Genomic DNA, 20,631 nt, shown 5'->3' on the forward strand with positions numbered 1-20,631 from the left:
CCGTCATTTTCCTATCCTGGTTGCCCAACCAAGATAGAGTTATTTTATCATAAGTATAAATTTGATAAACATACTTTGCCTAAGGAAATGTATAAATATAAGACCTATTGTAAAATATTTGCATTAAAAATTATGTATTTAGATGGAATTCATTAGAAACGCAAGTTTGAAAAATTATTATTACCTCCCTTTGCCTATCTTGGTTGCGCAACCAAGATAGATTGGAAATAAATGAATTCAGAAGCTACACACAGCTTTAAAACTTGCATTTTGGTTCAGATTGTTCAATAGTTGATATGTCTATCAAATGCAAATGTAAAACTAGACATTTATCGAAATAAAAAGAAATACCCAGCTTTTTATATACTTTCATATTAAAGGGGAGTAATTACAAAATTTTATAAAAATAATAAAAATATACATTTCAAATAGGAATCTAACTCTATGTAATCGGTCTTTTTGTTCCTTAAATAATTCTCTACCAGAATATACAAAAAGTAAAAAATGTCATTAAATGTTGATTAAATGTGATTGACCACCTTTAAGAACGATTAGATCTCCATATAACTTATGCTCCGTTACGGAACCCTGTGGGATTACATATCGCGCTCAATCCCAGATATTTTCTAACTGTGAGAAAGAACTAAAAGCTATGGAATTCCATAAATGACAGCGTCCTGCTTACTGCTTAATACCTACTGCGTCCTGCTTACTGTGTACTGCTTAATGCCTACTGCGTCCTGCTTACTGCTTACTGCTTAATACCTACTGCGTCCTGCTTACTGCTTAATGCCTACTGCGTCCTGCTTACTGCCCACTGCTTAAATTGAATTTTCTGCAGTTTTCATACAGTGTCAATTTGAAATTTGTCTGTATTTGAGTAAATATCGTAAATCATATTTTTTTTCTTCAAAAGAACTGGACAAGAAAACTTGTTAAATTGTGAAACAAGCTCGTACTTAAGGAAAATACCGTCTAAGTTGGATATCACTATTATGGTCCTAATACCTTAATAGAAATTCCTTCTTTTGAAATTATATGATGACTAACGGGCAAAAGAAAGTAACTTAGGACATTCGCAGACAAAATTTTAACTTCTGAGTAGGTTACATCATGTCTAATGAATCCTTGTTACGTGTACTTATCGCTATTCAAATAGAGTATAGTCATTAATTGAATGAGTCATTCAAAAGTAACAGACTGTCAAATGTGTCTCTAGTTTTGACGTAAAATTTTGACGTAACGGCACTGTTAAATTGATGCATTAAAATGTCTAGTTACAAAAATATACAAGCATTTATTTTTTGAAAATGTAAAAGGTATTTTAGTGTGATGTATATCTTATTCACAATCATGAATAGTTCGGTCTATCACATACAGTTGGTGTTTATATGGCTCTGACGTCTAGCAATTGAACCATCCGTCCTCGGTATGTGCGTCAGTATGAGCTGGTTAACTATAGTTTTTACCGTTTGTTCTAGCACCTACATTTTTTACCAGAGAGCTTTGAAAATTATACAGTTTTCACCTTTTCGAAAAAAAAAAATCTTTCTTATTTGTGAAAACTGCTGAAAACTTCGTACGTAATGAATAAGTGTCTGGCAACTACAAATTATGCATAAACATTAAGCAGAAACATTCATGTATTTTTTATTCATTGCGTATTTCGGCAACTGTATAGTTCTTTGACCAATATAGTTGTAATAGTTTCTCTATTTTGAAACAGAAAGAAGAAAGTATATAAGCAGTAAGCAGTAGGCAGTTAGCAGTGGGCAGTAAGCAGTAAGCAGTAAACAATTGGCAGTAAGTAGTAGGCAATAGGCAGGACGCAGTAGGCAGTGGGCAGCAAGTCTGTCGTTTGTTGTGACGTCAGCACAGTATTCGGAATGTTTTGATGCTATGCATGGTAAGCAGTAGACAGTGGGCAGTAAGCAGTAAGCAGGACGCTGTCATTTATGGAATTCCATAAAAAACTGACTCACCATTTAATAGCAAAGCAAAAAGAAGTCCGGGGATGTATATTTAGACATCCTAAATTAATGTAGACCAATACAAATGCTATTTTCGTTTTCCTACTTTCGTTTTCAATTTTAGCCTATGTACTTTCATTTTCGTTACTTACGGGAAAGGCTGAAGTTCGTCTGACGTTATTTTCAGCGTTGGCAACAACATACTGCGAGAGTGTATAAAAATGTGCCCACTTTCCTAAGGTTATAGGCCTGATAAGCAAGGTGATGATACTGGCCCAGTTAGCTGACAGGTTCATTTTCTCCGAAAATAAAGTGTTTTTTTCGATAAGTTTGATAGTATACAGTGTAAACATCTGGCTACCATAACCTAATTGACGCTATTTTTATTTGCTGATGAGATCCGTAACAGAACATAAACATCTCTGAAAGCTTAGTTTTTAGCTAAAAATCATATCTGAGGATTAGCACTTACAGGAACTGGGCCGCGGAACCTATTCCCAGGGATTGTAGTACTCGGTTACCATAAAAAGTGTATTCCCTGAAAACTACTGATCGATTTTCAAAAAATTGACCCTCGACTAGATAAATTACTTCCGTATGTGCGATAATGCACAGTGCATTATATTTGATTTGGTTGTCACAGTTTACTAGGCTGAATAAAATATATTGACATAATTTGATTGTTTTTAATATCTTAAAGGAGTTTCAGCTTTACCTGTCAGGATTAGTGTGCATGCAGCTGAATCTTAACTTACAAAAATACCCGTTTACAAGCAAGGTTAGTTACTTTGAATTTTATCAAATTCTCTGTGTTCATAATTGATAATATATGGTGGCTGATTTCTGCCATCTCGCTTGTCGTGTTTGCGGTGCGAAGACACGACAGCAAGACACATACAGAAAGTGTCGTGCCGCCGTGGAGCAGACACTACAGTACGACAGCTCGGTCATAAAATGTGTGTGTACGTATAATTTAGTAATTAATAGAGATTGTTATATATTGTTTATGCCTTATAAAGATGGTTCACATTGTTGAAAATAAACATGTACGTCTTGCAGTATATATTTTCTTTTTACTGTAAATGCATTTTTTTTAAATACATACATGACTTTAGATAATAGAGGGTGTTATCAGGTGTATTGTCAATAGCGACATTGAATGAACGTGTAAACAGCGGAGCGTACAATCGTACAGATAGTTTAAGACCATTGAATTATTACTGCCGTAGCAAGCCTGCATTATATTCTCACTTAAATGTAAATTGCATTTTTTGCATGACAGTTTCAAGGTTTGACAACTATAAACACTTCTTATAGCTAGTTTTTCAACTGTATAATACTAACAACGACTTAGCCAGCACATGAATATGGGGGCACGAGAAAAGTTAAAGACCCACCACAACCTGGTGACTTACTATTTCCTCCCACATGAACTTCGTAAAAGTCATTCTCATAATACTGCTATAATGCATGATGACAGGTGGATAATTTAGGCTCTCCCTGAAAAATGCGCTTTTGCAGCTTCATCAAAACACTTATTCATTCAATCTCTTTTCAGTATAGGTCTAAAAACATAGATAGATTACTACCTTACACTGTAGAAAAAGTGTGGTCTGAACTCAGGTTAATATATCAAACACTGCATAATGCTACATTCATTCGATAAAATGTTTAGACATTAAACACATTGTATTGGCCTAATACATATCGCATTCAATTTGTTATTTTTAACATGAGGTCATAAGAAAAATGTTAAGAATAGATAGATAGATAGATTGGGTAAGTAACAAATCAACCTTAGTCGCCTTGAATTTGCCCGGATAAATATACAGCTGTTGCGGTGTTGCTACCAACACTGGGAATATTTTATCAGTCTCATCAAAAAGCTAATTCATTGAACTATTTAAATAGAGGGTTGCATATTGTGAAGTAGCATCGGCACATTAACATATAATGAAACAGATTTTCAGCACTTTGACCTTAAGGAAACTGACCTCAATATAAACTAGAGCTGTCACTAAAGGTGATGAATGTACCCCCCGCATGCACTGACACAGTACATTGAATTTGACACACACAAGACTGCATAATTATGTGGACTGTATGTATACAGTATAGTAACAAAAAACAAAGTCCCATAACTATGCAGAATATTTATCTAAAAGAATGTAACATGCACCATGCACAACTAGGGTTGGTACTGATCACTTGTGTGAAGTTTCATTAAATTGTGTGCAAGGGTTTGGTAGATAAGGCTCGCACAAGATTGCATATGCAGGCTGTATGTACATAGTATGTTAACAAGAAACAAAGTCCCATAACTCTGCAATTTTTGTCGCTGAAAGAACCTAACATGCCCAATGCACAACTACTGTTGTTACTGATCAGCTGTGTGAAGTTTCAATAAATTGTGTCAAGGGGATGAGGAGAGATGGTGCGCACAAGATTGTGTCTATGTATATAGTATAGTAACAAAAAAACAAAGTCCCATAACTCTGCAATTTTTTTTTCTAAAAGAACCTAACATGCCCCATGCACAACTACTGTTGGTACTGATCACTTGTGTGAAGTTTCATTAAATTGTGTCAAGGGGATGAGGAGAGATGGTGCGCACAAGATTGTGTCTATGTATATAGTATAGTAACAAAAAAACAAAGTCCCATAACTCTGCAAATTTTTTTTCTTAAAGAACCTAACATGCCCCATGCACAACTACTGTTGGTACTGATCACTTGTGTGAAGTTTCATTTAATTGTGTCAAGGGGATGAGGAGAGATGGTGCGCACAAGATTGTGTCTATGTATATAGTATAGTAACAAAAAACAAAGTCCCATAACTCTGCAAATTTTTTTTCTTAAAGAACCTAACATGCCCCATGCACAACTACTGTTGGTACTGATCACTTGTGTGAAGTTTCATTAAATTCTGTCAAGGGGATAAGGAGAGATGGTGCGCACAAGACTGCGTCTACGGACAGACGGACAGACGACCAGACTGACAGACAGACAACCTGAAACCAGTATACCCCCCCCCCCCCCTTACAACTTTGTTGTCGGGGGGGGGTACAATTAGGGTCATCTGCCGATCACGACCTAATTGCCTACCAAGTTTGAATTTCCTGTGTCAAAGCGTTCTTCAATAATTAACTGAAAACCAACGGGGCAGACGAACAGACGGACGGACTATTTGCCGCCCCGTTCCGCGAGGTGTGGGGGTGGGGGTGGGGGTGAGGTGGGGGGGGGGGGGGGTTACAGTTTAAGGCAAATATCAAACTTTATGTATCTGTAAAATTGAGTTACAACGCTCCGCTTAACCAATTTATATTGTTTAACGATGGCGAAACTAATACTTCGCAAGTATACGCGATGAGTTTTAGTAAAATTCCGTTAGAATGCATGGTTTAGTGATGACTTAATTACTGCTGGTTTAAACCTTTGCTAGTGCAAGAAGAATGGCCATTAGGCTCAATATTCATTTTGTTTAAAAATGATATATTTTAATCTTTGGAGCAAACAGGATGACTTCGTATGGATCGTGTAGCTGAATTGAGAGAAACTGTCCTCAATGTGACACTATATGCGCTTTTTCAAGTTAATCAATTCAACGTTTTCAGTATTGAACTTTCACCCTATAGAAGCTGTCAGAAGCTACACATACAATGAGTGCTTACTGTTCAATGACTGAGCGTAGCTAGACGGCTCTAACTGTACACTATCTAAAACGGCACTTTAAATTTGGCCTTTTTTTACGAAATTCAACGATTTTCACGTATTGAACTTTCAGCCCCTATAGAAAGTTGTGCAGACAACTTCAGCTACATACAATAGTCTACTACATGTATTAGACTTTCCGTGGTACTCAAATTATCAATAATCGAAACTTTCTATTTTAGCTGGATATTGACAGAACTAGGCAACAACTGGCGTGTATAATTAAAGAATATTATCGGGGAAACAAAACGTACAACAAACAGTTCTGCAAATCAGTTAGCTGATAGAAAATATGGCTGAGGCACAGTGTTCCTCTCAAAGTCAGTCTCGCACTGAAAGACGGGTAAGCATTAAAGCAGTATTGAGGCGGCACAGTATCACCCTGTTTCACAGATTCGCCTGAGAGGCGGTTAAGGAGAAAACGTCGGTGTTATGGCTAAAGAGAGGTTTGGCAAGGTCGCATATCAGCCATGGAAGACAGGTTGTTTGATGTAATTTTAAAGGATGTTTGTGTAACCGTTATGCAGTTGTCTCAATGTTTCCAATATATAATTTAAGTGATCGTACAGATAAATTAATGAGAATGTAACTTTAATTTTATATTTCATCTATAAATGTAGACATCTGGTCTTTCTTACTGTTTATTTTTCGTTAATAGGACAGCACTGTTGAAAACATGTTTAAATGCCCGATTTGTCACAACGAAATGTCCCGCGTGTCTATTACCCATTGCGGGCATCGCTTCTGCAACCGCTGCATAAGGAAGTGGATAGAACAACACCCCAACTGCCCAACTTGCAGAACGAAAATAACAGCCAAAAATCTTATCGAGGACCGAACTTTTGACGAGTTTATACGTAAGAATCGTTTGTTTCCATTGAAAAATAATATGTGTTTACAGTTTATATATTTGATCACAGAGGTCCAAGTCATAAGAGACTAGATTTCGCTATTTTAAGAGCTTGAATGGAAGATTTTGCATGGGTTCATGTCTAGCTTTAATTTTGTAGAGCTGATTTTATCAATTTATTTACACGTTACTTAGTTTGCAATATCAATATTAGTTTGAATGAAGTACATAATTATATTTTGAAGTCAGTGATTGTTTACTTCTACACCTTTATTGTTGTAAAATGCATTGTAGTACTTCATGGCATGCTCGACAAGGTTCTTTGTCTATTTTTGTCAGCCTTAAAAGCGGACTCTAAATGCACGTTTGTTATTAACCAAAGACAATAAATATTCCTACTTTTCCGCCAAACCTTTTTGTTTTAACATTTGTGTATTTCTGCCTGATGTCAACAGGAACGTTTAAAGAGAGGACGGTACCAACCGCGGAGAGTGAGGCCCAGCAAGAACAAGCAGGTAAGCCAGAAAAGTTTCACTTTTTATATCATTGGATGGCGGAAGCTTTAAAAATATAACTTTGACGTATCTGGTAATTTAATGATGAACACGGCCATGAAATTGTTAACAAGATTTGTAAAGAGTCGTAGCGGCAATATAAAGTAATAGCAGGCGTAGCATGACACTAGTTATACTCAGCTACTCAGCTTCTGCGTGATGCTAAAAGACAAAGATAACTCATTTGAGCTGCGCCATAAGAAAAACCAACATAGTGGCTTTGCGACCATCATGGATAACTCATTTGAGCTGCGCCATAAGAAAAACCAACATAGTGGCTTTGCGACCATCATGGATCCAGACCAGCCTGCGCATCGCTTTCAAAGCCTATTATAATTAGAGATACCGTTAGCGAACAGCATGGATCCTGACCAGACTGCGCTGATGCGCAGGCTGGTCTGGATCCATGCAGGCTGGTCTGGATCCATGCTGGTCGCAAAACCACTATGTTGGTTTTCTCATGGCGCGGCTCATTTAATGAACATATATTCTAATTAAGAATATTTTACACAGGACGAAGTGGCGGGATGTCGATTGAAGAGCTGGGCAACATTTTACAGAGTGTTATGCCACAGAGGGACCAGGATATGAGGAATCTTACAGACAACCTCATTAGGATGAAGGACCAAGAGATAGCACGGCTTACAACACAGATACAGGAGCATACTAGCACCATCAGCCGCCTTAATGGTATGATTAACTTGTGTGTCATACGTCTCATATATAGACATAGTTACATCTTTTTTCATTTATAAAACGTTATAAAAAGCTGGGGAACTATTTCTCACTTACAGTAGTGTGTATCTATTTTATTTAAGTCGTGGTCAACGGGAGACCACTGTTCAGAAATTTCCTTTGCATTGATTAATCTATTTTATTAACAATATTTTAAACTTTATTATATATCCATTATATGAATTGTATGACTAATACGCTAACAAATACAAAACCCTGCATTCAACTTCTGTTGGTAAGGAAAGATGCGTAAAATAGTTCACTGTTTTAAACGAGTTTTTAGTCTTATTTTGTCTTAAATCAAAGTCAATTATGGTGGATATAACACTAGAAATAGGTTTGTATAAACAATGTGTAATAAAAGGGTTATTAAGACGGTACCTGGAGCTGCAAAAATGTATTAGGCTTTCATGGTTTTTGTCCGGCCGGATCACATTCGGCGCAAGCCAGGCCTGGAAAAATCCACTCGAGCCGATTACAACATTTCAGATCGAGGTACTATTATATCAACCCTACTACATTTCACTACGCAGATAAGACATTATTTGTTATCAAAATGTCATATCTCTTAATAGTTACAAGATCAATTAATTAAGACGTTAGTGCGGTGTCAAATTAGGCGTCGCCGCATATTGTGTGTTCGAAACAGCAAAAGTACGATACTACGATGTTGAAATATCAAAATACTGAAACTACGATTTCGAAAAGTGAAGACCACGTTGATGAAAACACGAAAAAATCGAAACAAATAAATATTCAATTCGCCTTTAATTTTCTAATTTTAGGTGAACTCAGGACTGTACAAGATCAGCTTGGGGATGAATTGCCCATACTGACGGAAAGATCCGCTCAATTACAGCTCACATCAGACAGACAAAGAGAACAGAACCAGCAACTACAAGGTAATGACAGTGATGTTACATGTAGGAGCTGTCAGAATATAGTTGTCTTCTGGTTAGAAGGCGCAAGACGCTAGATAACATAAAGGCTGTATTGATTACTTCTGAGGCTGAAGCAGAGGAATATGCAGTTGGCATTAGGCGCAATCTGGGCTATGTACAGTTTTTTTTCTTCAGCCTAGTTATGTTCTGTCAATATAGCGATGGAATATGAAGCGCTGTTGCCAAGCGCCAAATTAAATATGATTTATCAACTTCGTACCGTTAGTTCTACTGATACGTATCAAAGGAATGGTCCTATAGGTCCTATAGGTAGACAAAGAAGCTTCTACAGTGGTGTCGTACCGCGAAATATTATTATATTATCGCTATAACCGGAAATACAATGGGAAAAAACAATGAAAGGCAAAAACACTACTGCGCCCACCTCCAGTTCTATCTTGGTCGCTGGAATCGGCAACAGTAATTATAGTCGCATTATACGAACACATTAATTATAAATTAAGTATTATCACAAGATACATAATATTTATTATTAATTGTTTGTAAACGATAGCACCATACAATGTGGAATAGAACTGTCGTCGAAAACAATCATTACATTTACAGCTTGAGTATTTATTAATGAGCCGCGCCATGAGAAAACCAACATAGTGGTTTTGCGACCAGCATGGATCCAGACCAACCTGCGCATCCGCGCAGTCTGTTCAGGATCCATGCTGTTCGGTAACAGTTTCTCCAATTCAAATAGGCTTTAAAAGCGAACTGCATGGAGCCTGACCAGACTGCGCGGATGCGCAGGCTGGTCTGGATCCATGCTGGTCGCAAACCCACTATGTTGGTTTTCTCAAGGCACGGCTCAATTTTGTTTTCGAAAAAGGTACGAATTTGTCAAAAGATCCTGTTCTCTTGTTAATGATTCCAGACAAGACCCAGAGTCTTGAAACTAGCTTGACGTCATACAAGGTCGCAGTGAAGCAAACGATGGAACAGAAGAAATTACTGGAAGAGCAGCACCGTCAAAAGACTCAAGAATTACAAACAACTAAGACCCAGCTAGGTGAGCACAAACAGTTAACAGTTTATGCTTCGTGCGAAAACGGAAAACTAGCCCAATGCAAAACTTACTAAAACATTGCCATCGCTTCGTTCATTTTCCTACTTTATGACAATGTCCAATTTAGCCTGTAAAAAGATCGCTTTGAGGCATACAACGCAACCAAACTGAATAATAGCAGACTCGGTTTGATCGAGTCTGCCTATGAGAGGTAATGAACTGTTACAATCACCTGCTGAGTGCTTGAAATCAAATAATATAATAATTATGTGTTATATATTTCAGAACGATCGTTATTTCCATTATAGTTTTAACGCATACTTGATAATGAAATAAATACAATAAAAAGCGTTCTTGTAATTGCAGATGTGAGTAAGAAAGAAAATACACAGCTGAAGTTGCAACTGCAGAGTACTAAAGGTATTTTCATTTTACGTATCAAACACGTCAAATTTCTCTTAAAATGTTATACACCCCTATAATTCAACTTAATACATCAAAAACATCTCTTAGTTCATTTAACATACCTATTAATAACGTCTGAAGGTAAATGCCATTTTTCATTGATGTCGCGTATTAGAATAATTTAAAAGACATGCAATTCACCTTTGTATATTCTAACACGTTAACTGTTAATAAATATCTGCGTGATCAGTCATTCACCCTTATCATGCTGGACACGATTTATTCTTCCTGTTGCGACCAGTGTATATCATACAGTATGATCTGCACCGTTCGACATTCAGTCAGTTTTTTTTTTCTTTTAGTAAGTACCCCGTTCAATAGTTCAATGGTAATGTCCAAATAGAAAGGTTCGATCTTTTCAGATTGTTCAGCACGACTTTTATGATGTATTATTGGTACTGTTTAGTTATGCAGCTTGAATATTTTGGTTTTGGTGGTTGCATTGCTCCCGCTTTCATAGCGTTGGTACCCCTCATTCAACTTAATATATCAAACACCCCTTGGTTCATTTTATGTACTAATCACGTCTGAAAGTCAATGCCTTTTTTCGGTTTATGTCGCGTATTAGATCAGTTTAAAACACATGCAACTCACAATTGAGCCGCGTCTTGAGAAAACAAGCATAGTGTGTTTGCGACCAGCATGGATCCAGACCCGCCTTCGTATCCACGCAGTCAGATCAGGATCTATGTTGTTCGCTAACGGTTTCTCTAATTGCAATAGGCTTTGAAAGCGAACAGCATTGATCCTGACTAGACTGTGCGGATGCGCTGGCTGGTCTGGATCCATGCTGGTCGCAAAAGCTCTATGTTGGTTTGCTCATGGCGCGGCTCATTTGTATATTCCAATACGTTAACGCTAATAAATATCTGCATGTGATCAATCCTTAACAAGCGTTGTGATTTCTGCAGATGTCCATGACATGAATAGACATTGCCTTCCACACAGATACAGTCACGAGAGATATTAACGGATTCCATTCATTTCAACAAGAACAAAGTATTTCTTTAACTCTTTTCTTGTTTACAGTGTTATTATTTTATTTACCAACAGATGCGTTGAATTCACAAAAAGAACAGCTAGAAAAAAGCGAATCGACTACAGAACAAATGAAAGAGCTGGTAAACACTTTCTTTCAGCAAAAGCAAATGTTGGATGGTAAGCATCTATTGATATTTTATCTGATATATGTGGAAAAACAAGTGTTTGCTATTTGCATTATTCATCTTATCGGATAAGCTACACAATACGTTTTTATTTTCAAAATACGTGTGTATATAATATGAAGGAAAAATCCCGCCTTGCTCAGTTTACATAAGCGGAGTTTCCAGTAAATGACATGAAAAACAGTTCACAATTTTAATTGAATACTAAAATTAAATGACATAAAATACAGTTTGCATTTTCATGTATATCTTCCTAAAATTAATTTCAAATTTCTCTTTCAGTAGCGTAACTGTTTGAAAAGGCTTATATTGCAAATGCAGTTGAAACTCGTTATTTCGAACACGCCTATCTCAAGATTCCGGTTAATTCGAAGACATTTTCAAGTCCCGCCCCGAAAACATGTGCACAAAATATAACTTGAAGTTGAATTTGGTTATCTTGAAATAAAACGCTCGACGCCTTGGAATTCTAGATACCAAGATACCTTAATTCAACTGTAATTACTTAATTATAAAAATGGGTTATTAGTAAGTTTAAAAAGGAATGGGATATGATTTTGTGGTGCGATATGTCCTACATTCTTTTAATAGTATAAGTCTTTGTATAAGGTCCAGCTGCATTTGCTGTTATACCTTTGCCTTGTCTTCTCATTCTTGTGGACAAAATAGTTGATTACTGTGAGCTCATTAATATTCTTAGTGGGAGGGGGTGTGGGGGTGGGGGGTGCTAGATTTCATGGTTGAGTCAATCCAAGAAATTTAATCCCAGTGAGCAAGTAAAACGCCCATTCATTTTATGTTCAAAAGTTGAAATCCACGAATTCATATTCCCGCGAAATTGCCGTTTTGACAAACACCACGAAATTTCATGCCCACGAAATGAAATGATGTATATATATCATTTTGAACTTTATTCAGACATAAGGACATACATAAATAAATGTTTATACATTGTACATTGCATTTATTCCAGCGGAGCTTGAAACAGCTCGACAGGAATGTCTGCAACTTGGTCAGCAAGTCCAGCAACTGCAGATGTTTGAAAGTATGTACCAAGACACTGCTCAACAACTAAAGGATCTCAATGAAACAGTATTGCCAAAAAAAGATTCTACCATTATTCAGCTACAAGAAAGGACAACAGAACTTATTAGTAAGTTTTTTTTGTTATTTAACTTGCAGATTTCTTCGGTTACATATTCAATAAAAAGGCCAATTAATTATTTAGACTTCTGTGGTTTTACTAGTAGCATGAAAAGTTCTGAATCCGTATCGTATTCCGAATTATATGACAAACTTTCTGAGGAGTGTAACAAAAAACAAAGAAACTTACCCGAGGAAAATAACGAATATGTTTGCAATACTTTAAAAGTTAATGTAATTCTGACTTAGTTTTTTTTTTGTGTTATGTTTTAAAATTATGTGTAATCATGATGATTTCTTCAATAGCAATTATTTGTAGATGATGTAGCCATTTTACGCCAAAACAATATTCCACTGGGCCAACACGTGCAGATTCTTCAAAGTAACTTACAAGAAGCAATTCAGCAACTTCAGTGCTACTATGGTGAGTAGTCACATGTATTAGAGTTTTATCGCTTTGTGCAATGTTAGGATAAATGTTTTTGATATGATATAAGATGTCATTGACATATCAACAAATAACAAACCATGATGCTTAGTCGGATATGCCAGGGACTGTAAGAAATACCTAGCTGAAGTAGCCGAGTTTAGGACATTGAGTAAGTTTATCCCGCAGGAAAGCAGTTGTACTCTGCTATCGAAGCCTTAGATGGTTTTCTCGAACTTTTAGACTTTGTGTTCTGGTTTTAAAATCACGAAGTTCAACGCATAATTGTCTATATATTTATTTCATGTTTGTAATTGTAATTTTCAGCGTAATATTTCTTTTATTTTTCAACAGAACAAGAATATGGGAGCAAGATTATGAAGGTAGAAAAAGTGAACGAAGTTTTAAAGAATCAGCTGAATGAAAAGGAAACTGAACTACAGAATCGAGAGGACGTAGGGGGTAATGCAGCTCATGCTCATTCATTAAAGAAGGGTTCAAGAGACAGAGCAGTAACAATGTCGGAAGCAATTATATTATCTAAACATTATGTTAACAAAATTACAGATAACTAGTTTTAGTTTTACCGGTTTATCTTCATGATTATATAAATAAATGTTCCATAATACAAAACAACTTACGCAAAAAAAGTGAAATGTCATATTACAATATTACAAGTTTGTATTATATTGCAAAATCCTAGTATAGTGATGCATGCTATTTATTTACACACATGATGTCGTCTGCATGTTATATTGCACTTTCAAAACATATACGAGATCGTCTGCATGTTACATGCAATTTCCATGCATACACGATGTCGTCTGGATGTTATATGGCAATTGCTGTGCCTAAACGAGGTCATTTGTAGGCTGTTTTGCAATTTCATGATGTATTGCGCTATCTGTACCAACACAAGGTAGTCATATCTGCATGTTACATTAGAATTTTCATGATGTATTGCAATGTTTATACCAACACAAGGTAGTCACTATCTGCATGTTCTATTCCAATTTCCAGCCTGCACTGGGTCGTCTATATGATATGTTACAATTTCAATGCCTGTACGTGGAATTGCGCATATTACATTGCAAATTCTATGCCTACCCACTCGAGATCGCCTTGTCTGCATGTTGCATTCCTACACGATGTAGTCCGTATTTTGTATTTAGATTCTAATACCTGCACAAGGTTGAATGCATATTGTAAACTGTAACTTTTATGATTACAAGCTCTTTTTCTCCCTGAGAAATTCGAATATTTTCTCTTTTGATTTCATTAAACTCATTCTTTGTAGACACGACAAAATGATTTTATGGCGTATTCTTTATTTTTCATGCTCTCCGAAGGAGCATGTAGTCGTCACCTTGTCCGTCTGTCCGTCACACTTCTTGTCCGATGGATAACTCGAAAAAGTATTGAAGATACCACGTTGTAACTTTATGCATAAATAGAGCTTATTGAGAGGAACCATAACTCTAGGTGGCCCTATCAGCCGTTTCTGAAAACCTTGTCGGGGGCATAACTTGATTATTATGTACGGTATGGACTTTGTACTTTACATATTCATAAAGATCAGTGAGAGGGAGAGTAGTGTCAAGAACCACAATACTTGCTGACCACATTTCTCTTTAACATAACAACCATAACTGAAAAGCCTCTTATGCTACAGTTATTCTAGTAGACAAGTCTTGTACTACAGCCTTCAGTTGGTAAAGTCAGTTTTGAAACTTACTGCAGCAAAAAAGTACATCTACGTCGGTACAACCAACAATCGATTTCCGATTATGACTGGTCGGCGCTGTCAGAGAAAAGTATCAAAGAAGATATATACAATTATAATCATTGTTGAAAATTAAAGAAATGTTTCGTTTTAGATGAACTTAAATCAGCAACGAGGACCTACAAGAAACTCATTAAAGAGAACTGTGATCTCAAAGACAAAGTGAAGGAACAGGACAATCAAATAAGGCATTTAAGACAAGACGTTGCTCATTCAAAACGTAAGGAAGAAATACTAACAAGATATTTTAATGATATATTGAAATTCTTTTATTCTTTTCCCCTTCATTTTCTGTTGTCAAAACAAACAGCGATCTAATACTAGTTAAACATGACCGATCGTTGTCGTGCGCCTGAGTGCATTCACATTGTTTGCTCACGCTTAAATTCCAAGTTCTTTTGTTTTTATAGCGTAATGTTGTATGTGTATTCTATGTACAGATCCTCAATCTAACAGCATGACCTCGGCAGTCACATAATATGTAGGAAAGAGTTTCCCCGTTTATGTTAAAAGAAATATTCTTTTCTATTGCAGAGAGAACAAACCAACTTGAACAGATGATGAATTCCCGTGTGAATGTGTAAGTATAAATTACTGTACATTGTGGCGTCAGGTATTCTTACTCCGGCATGTTATACTAAAGTTGCATGGTCTTGCATGATAAAAAGCCCCCGTGGTCACATTGGTACTCATGTAAGGACTTTTGGTTCGAAACCTGCTATGACTGCAGAATTTCCTTTAAGTGTGGATGCCCACCAGCATGCTAGTACAAGATTTTGCAATCAACATTGTGCTATCGTTGAAAGTGGGGATTGTGGTAGAGTGTTAAACTATCTGTCTGTGCGTCCGTGTGTGCACATATATCGTAGCTGGCCTATGCACTTTCTCATGCTTAGTCGGATTTCAAAATCACTTGGCACAAATGACCAACTTGACAAGACCATATGTCGTGTGCAACGCTCAAGTGTCAAGGTTACACTAAGGGTTTAGTCTAAAATGCCATTACTCACAAGAAACATTTTTTTCTATCCAAACACGACATATTTCTAGTTATATAGGAGTACTTTATTAGTAAGGAAGTAAAACTGAGCATTTCTTTTAAAATGATTTATATCGTTTGATTTGTGTATGTCTTTCAGGTATGAAGAGTAAAACATGCCACTTTACAGCTTAAATTGAAAACAAGAGCCAAAACCAGTATCATCACATACATGAACAAAACACTTTACACCTCTGTAAATAAGATATTGATATGCATAGACGTAGCACGCGCAGTGCTAGTGGCACGACACCGGACTATGCAACCGCACTAATAATTATTTACATCTTTTCTGACAAGAGTCTTATGTGGGGAAGCTTTACACCTGGCAGCAAGAGAACCCGGAAAGCTTGTCAAACTGTACCGTCTTCGGTCTCTAGCATTATCCTGATAAATGAAGGAGTCATCCGTACTTGTAAACGGCGTTGGTTATTGACCTTTTATGTAATATAAAAATATGTAAGAATTAGCTGCTATGTTTTTAGATGAATCTTCGAGTGACAGATATAATTCTTTAATTAATTGTTGATAAGTGTACTCTACAATGACTAGATATTGCATGTACAGTTTTGTTGAGTTGATAAGAACATTCGTACAAGTTACTGTAGAATTTGTGTCTATGCAGAACTTTAGTATTCATTTATAAATCTAGCAATGTTTAAGCTCAAATGGAATACATTGCAGCCTTAATAAAAGCATTTCAATATTGAACGCATATTAACTTCACATTGATTGCATTGATTCTATGACTTTTCAGTTATTATTTTGTACAGTATTTGTAATGCGAGTTAGATGTGGTATGTGAAAAATGCAACTGTAATAGTAATGTTACAAATTTAATGCAATAATTTTGCAATTGTAATATATGTAAAATGGATTTGTGTAAAATGCGACTGTAAAATGTGAAAAATGAAACTGTATATACATACCTCTTTCACTTTAAGCGTAAATGGTCAAACATAAGCATTTAAATGTTTCTTATGCCTCTCATGTTGTTCGTTAACAACACAGTAAAAAAATTAATATTGATATTCATATAATACTTATTATTCACTTGCAATAATATTTAAGTTAAGTTATAGTGTCTCATCTGACAGCAATTTGTTTCTTAATCTTAAGTTTGACACCGTAAACTATGGCACCATCTTGATAAAAGACACACAGCTGTAAGATACTCTCTAAAAACATTTATTCGAAAAAAAATGTGATGTTATATTCAAAATTGACAATGACTCAATGAGCGGTCGAGGGTGTAATATATGAGCTATAAAAAGCAAAATGTATATTTTCAAATATGGCATTATCTCCATATAGCCTCTCCTAGTATGAACAATAGTCTATGAGACGTTAAAACCTACTGCAGTATATTAAAAGTTGAATAAGGACAAAGCTTCATTACATTCTAAATCTTTTAAAATCATTTGAGCCGCGCCATGAGAAAACCAACATACGGATGCGCAGGCTGGTCTGGATCCATGTTGTTCGCTTTTAAAGCCTTTTGGAATTGGAGAAACTGTTAGCGAACAGAATGGATAATGATCAGACTGCGCGGATACGCAGGCTGGTCTGGATCCATGCTGGTCGCAAACCCACTATGTTGGTTTTCTCATGGCACGGCTCATTTACTTGCTATAAAGAAGGTAACCCTACCATGTGACATGAACTACAAGGCTAATATGTATGTGTTCAACGGGTCAGAAAAAACACTTCCCAGGCAAGACTACAACACCTTAGATAATCCTAAAATGCAACATGTCTATACTAAATTAAGGTGATATATTTCTTACTTACTTTAGACTTAACTATCTTAATGTGAGCCTCGCCATGAGAAAACCAACATAGTGGCTTTGTGACCAGCATGGATCCAGACCAGCCTGCGCATCCGCGCAGTCTGGTCAGGATCCATGCTGTTCGCTAACGGTTTCTCTAATTGCAATAGACTATGAAAGCGAACAGGATGGATCCTGACCAGACTGCGCGGATGCGCAGGCTGGTCTGGATCCATGCTAGTGGCAAAGCCACTATGTTGGTTTTCCCATAGCGCGGCTCATTTTATAATCTGTTTCGAGAACCTTTGTAGAGATTAAGACATGGCCAAAAACTTTGTTATCTCTTATTTAAATAAAGTGGGTTACAGTTGTCGTTGATAGTTGTTAATATTATAAAACTGACTTTATTAATCTTCTTAGTTAATCCGCTTTTTGTTTCCTTGTATTTGAAATGCGTTCATTGTGCAGGAATACTACAATAATTGAATTTGATTAATAGGATTAATAGATGTTTAACCACACATTTTGCTATTGGCACCAGGACGAATCCATCAAGTACAATCAATAAATACGAATAGAAAATTATAATGTCTTGATTTAGTTAACTGTGTGTCTCTAGGTTAGAGACCACCAATTGTTTTCCCATAGACTTACATTGTAACATCATGGCGTGTACGGCCTTCCATACATCGAAACATGTATATATCTAATTACAAGTTTTTAAAGAACTATCTTAGTTCTACCAAAATATCGGACGAAAAACATATGAATAGTGATACTTTATTTAAGTAATTTTCGTGTGAATGAGATGACCCCCTGTTTACATCATTGACATGGCGGGAGAAATTCGTTTGATAAAACTTTTTTCAATACACATAAAATGTAGCAAATTTTGTTAAAATGTATAATGAAATACTGTAAATGCAGTGAATATCAATTTTGAAAAAATAATCACTTCCTGTGTTTGTTTAAATGACTGACCAATCAGAACGCACAGACGTTACCTTATTCCCAGGTATACGCTTACCTCATTCCCAGTAAGTTCCCTGTACTTTTTAGCTCGACTTTTCGAAGAAAATGTAGAACTATTGCACTCGCCCCGGCGTCGGCGTTCAGCGTTGGTTAAAGTTTTTGATAAAGTCAAATATCTGTTACTATCAAAGCTATTGACTTGACACTTAAAATAGTTATTTACTATCAAAGTCTACACCAGGAGAAACAATCCCCATAACTATTTTGAATTTTGACAGAATTATGCCCCTTTTTAACTTAGAATTTTTGGTTAAAGTTTTTGATATAGTCAAATATCTCTGTTACTGTCAAAGCTATTGACCTGAAACTTAAAATACTTATTTACCATCAAAGTCTACACCAGAAGAAACAATCCCCACAACTCTGATTGAATTTTGACAGAATTATGCCCCTTTTTAACTTAGAATTTTTTGTTAAAATTTTTGAAAAAGTCAAATATCGCTGTTACTATCAAAGCTTTTGACTTGAAACTTAAAATACTTATTTACCATCAAAGTCTTCACCAGGAGAAACAATCCCCATAACACTGATTTGAATTTTGACAGAATTATGCCCCTTTCTTACTTAAAATTTTTTGTTAAAATTTTTTGATAAAGTCAAATATCTCTGTTACTATTAAAACTTTTGACTTGAAACTCAAAATAGTTATTTACTATCAAAGTCTACACCAGGAGAAACAGTTCCCATAACTCTGATTTGAATTTTGACAGAATTATGCCCCTTTTTAACTTAGAATTTTAAAAAAATTTTTTTGATAAAGTCAAATATCTCTGTTACTATTAAAGCTTTTGACTTGAAACTCAAAATAGTTATTTTCTATCAAAGTCTACACCAGGGGACACAATTCCCATAACTCAGATTTGAATTTTGACAGAATTATGTCCCTTGTTAACTTGGAATTTTTTTTACTAGCAAAGCACTACTTCAGAATCAAGCACTGAGAAAAGTCGAGCGCGCTGTCTTACGGACAGCTCTTGTTTGAATTGGTGGTCTCTGACCTTTAGATATTTTAAGATATACATACATAGTCATGCTTTACTGCAAGAAATGACTTGTCGCTATGTTATTTACGTTATTTCTTTATACAACTGTGATATTACATGTTTCTAATTGTTCAATTTTGTTATTAAATAATTTTGTATGAAATTGTAAATAAATAGTTTGCATAATCTTATTTGTTCCACATCTATATATTTCAAATAGGTGCAATCAATGGTATTAATCGAGGTATTTGACAGAAATCAATATCTTCGAGGAAAACCAGAGGCCCAATGCCATGATCTTTGCGATAATGTACGAGTACCTGTCCTACATGGAAACAAAAGCTCTTTTTTATCCAAAATGATATAGATATTTCATATTAATAAGAGTTCCCCTCTGGTAGCCCTAATTGTCTATTTTGGTCTTGCCCTTACTGATAATATAACTAGATAGTTATGTTATAAAGCAGCACGTTTTCAAGTGTGTGAACACTCTAACGGAATATTTCATTTGTGGAGCCTCAGTCCTACTAGGGTCTCCCACCCTAATAAAATTCCTACTCGAAAAATATTTTTCCAAGTGTAAGTCGTTTTATATAACATAAACCAAAAGTAACTGACAACAATATTTTTAGTGTTAAAATCCTGCTGAATTCAAGTTTGGCATTCACAAATTTGAATATTATTCGGTTATACTCTTTATAATGAAATAAAACCAGTAAGAATATAACCTTTCCTTTAGGTAAAAATACAAAAGTCCTTCCGTTTGAAACAGATTTCTTTCTCTCAAAATCATCAAAATGCAGAATTTAGCGTTTAAGATATTAACATTTTTCCCGAGCTTTGATCCCCATACTCAAACCTGCAAAATTCGGCACCTCTCGCTTAGTCTCCCCACACTGGACCAAAGTTCTAAAGACGCTCCTACACCAATGCTATACATATTATATATGATAATGTTTATACACTCTCTGATTCAGAGATGCAACCGCAACTCTCCTAAAATTGCGAACATAGATTGTTGACAGCCAAAACATCCAGACCTGAGATCA

At 35.8% G+C, this 20,631-nt stretch overlaps 1 protein-coding gene across 4 annotated transcripts; it reads left to right on the plus strand.

Moving 5' to 3' along the window:
• Positions 1-2,351: 2,351 nt before the first annotated feature.
• LOC123561686 (centrosome-associated protein CEP250-like) lies at positions 2,352-19,768 on the plus strand. 4 transcript variants are annotated; one of them, XM_045354215.2, is made up of 15 exons: positions 2,356-2,748; positions 5,863-6,023; positions 6,339-6,537; positions 6,986-7,045; positions 7,598-7,774; positions 8,605-8,721; positions 9,644-9,778; positions 10,142-10,195; positions 11,294-11,398; positions 12,380-12,559; positions 12,869-12,973; positions 13,331-13,438; positions 14,854-14,979; positions 15,294-15,372; positions 15,899-19,768. In XM_045354215.2, exons 2-14 carry the CDS (start codon positions 5,973-5,975, stop codon positions 15,341-15,343), a joined length of 1,467 nt encoding a protein of 488 aa, XP_045210150.2. In that variant the 5' UTR covers positions 2,356-2,748; positions 5,863-5,972; the 3' UTR covers positions 15,344-15,372; positions 15,899-19,768. The 4 variants fall into 4 exon arrangements, with proteins under 4 accessions (XP_045210153.2, XP_045210151.2, XP_045210150.2 ...); XM_045354212.2 differs by having other exon boundaries at positions 2,360-2,748; positions 15,294-15,339; XM_045354218.2 differs by lacking the exon at positions 14,854-14,979 and having other exon boundaries at positions 2,352-2,748.
• The last annotated feature ends 863 nt before the right edge of the window (positions 19,769-20,631 follow it).

This window comes from Mercenaria mercenaria, chromosome 10, assembly GCF_021730395.1.
Source record: "Mercenaria mercenaria strain notata chromosome 10, MADL_Memer_1, whole genome shotgun sequence".
In the NCBI taxonomy this organism is placed as follows: Eukaryota; Metazoa; Mollusca; class Bivalvia; order Venerida; family Veneridae; genus Mercenaria; species Mercenaria mercenaria.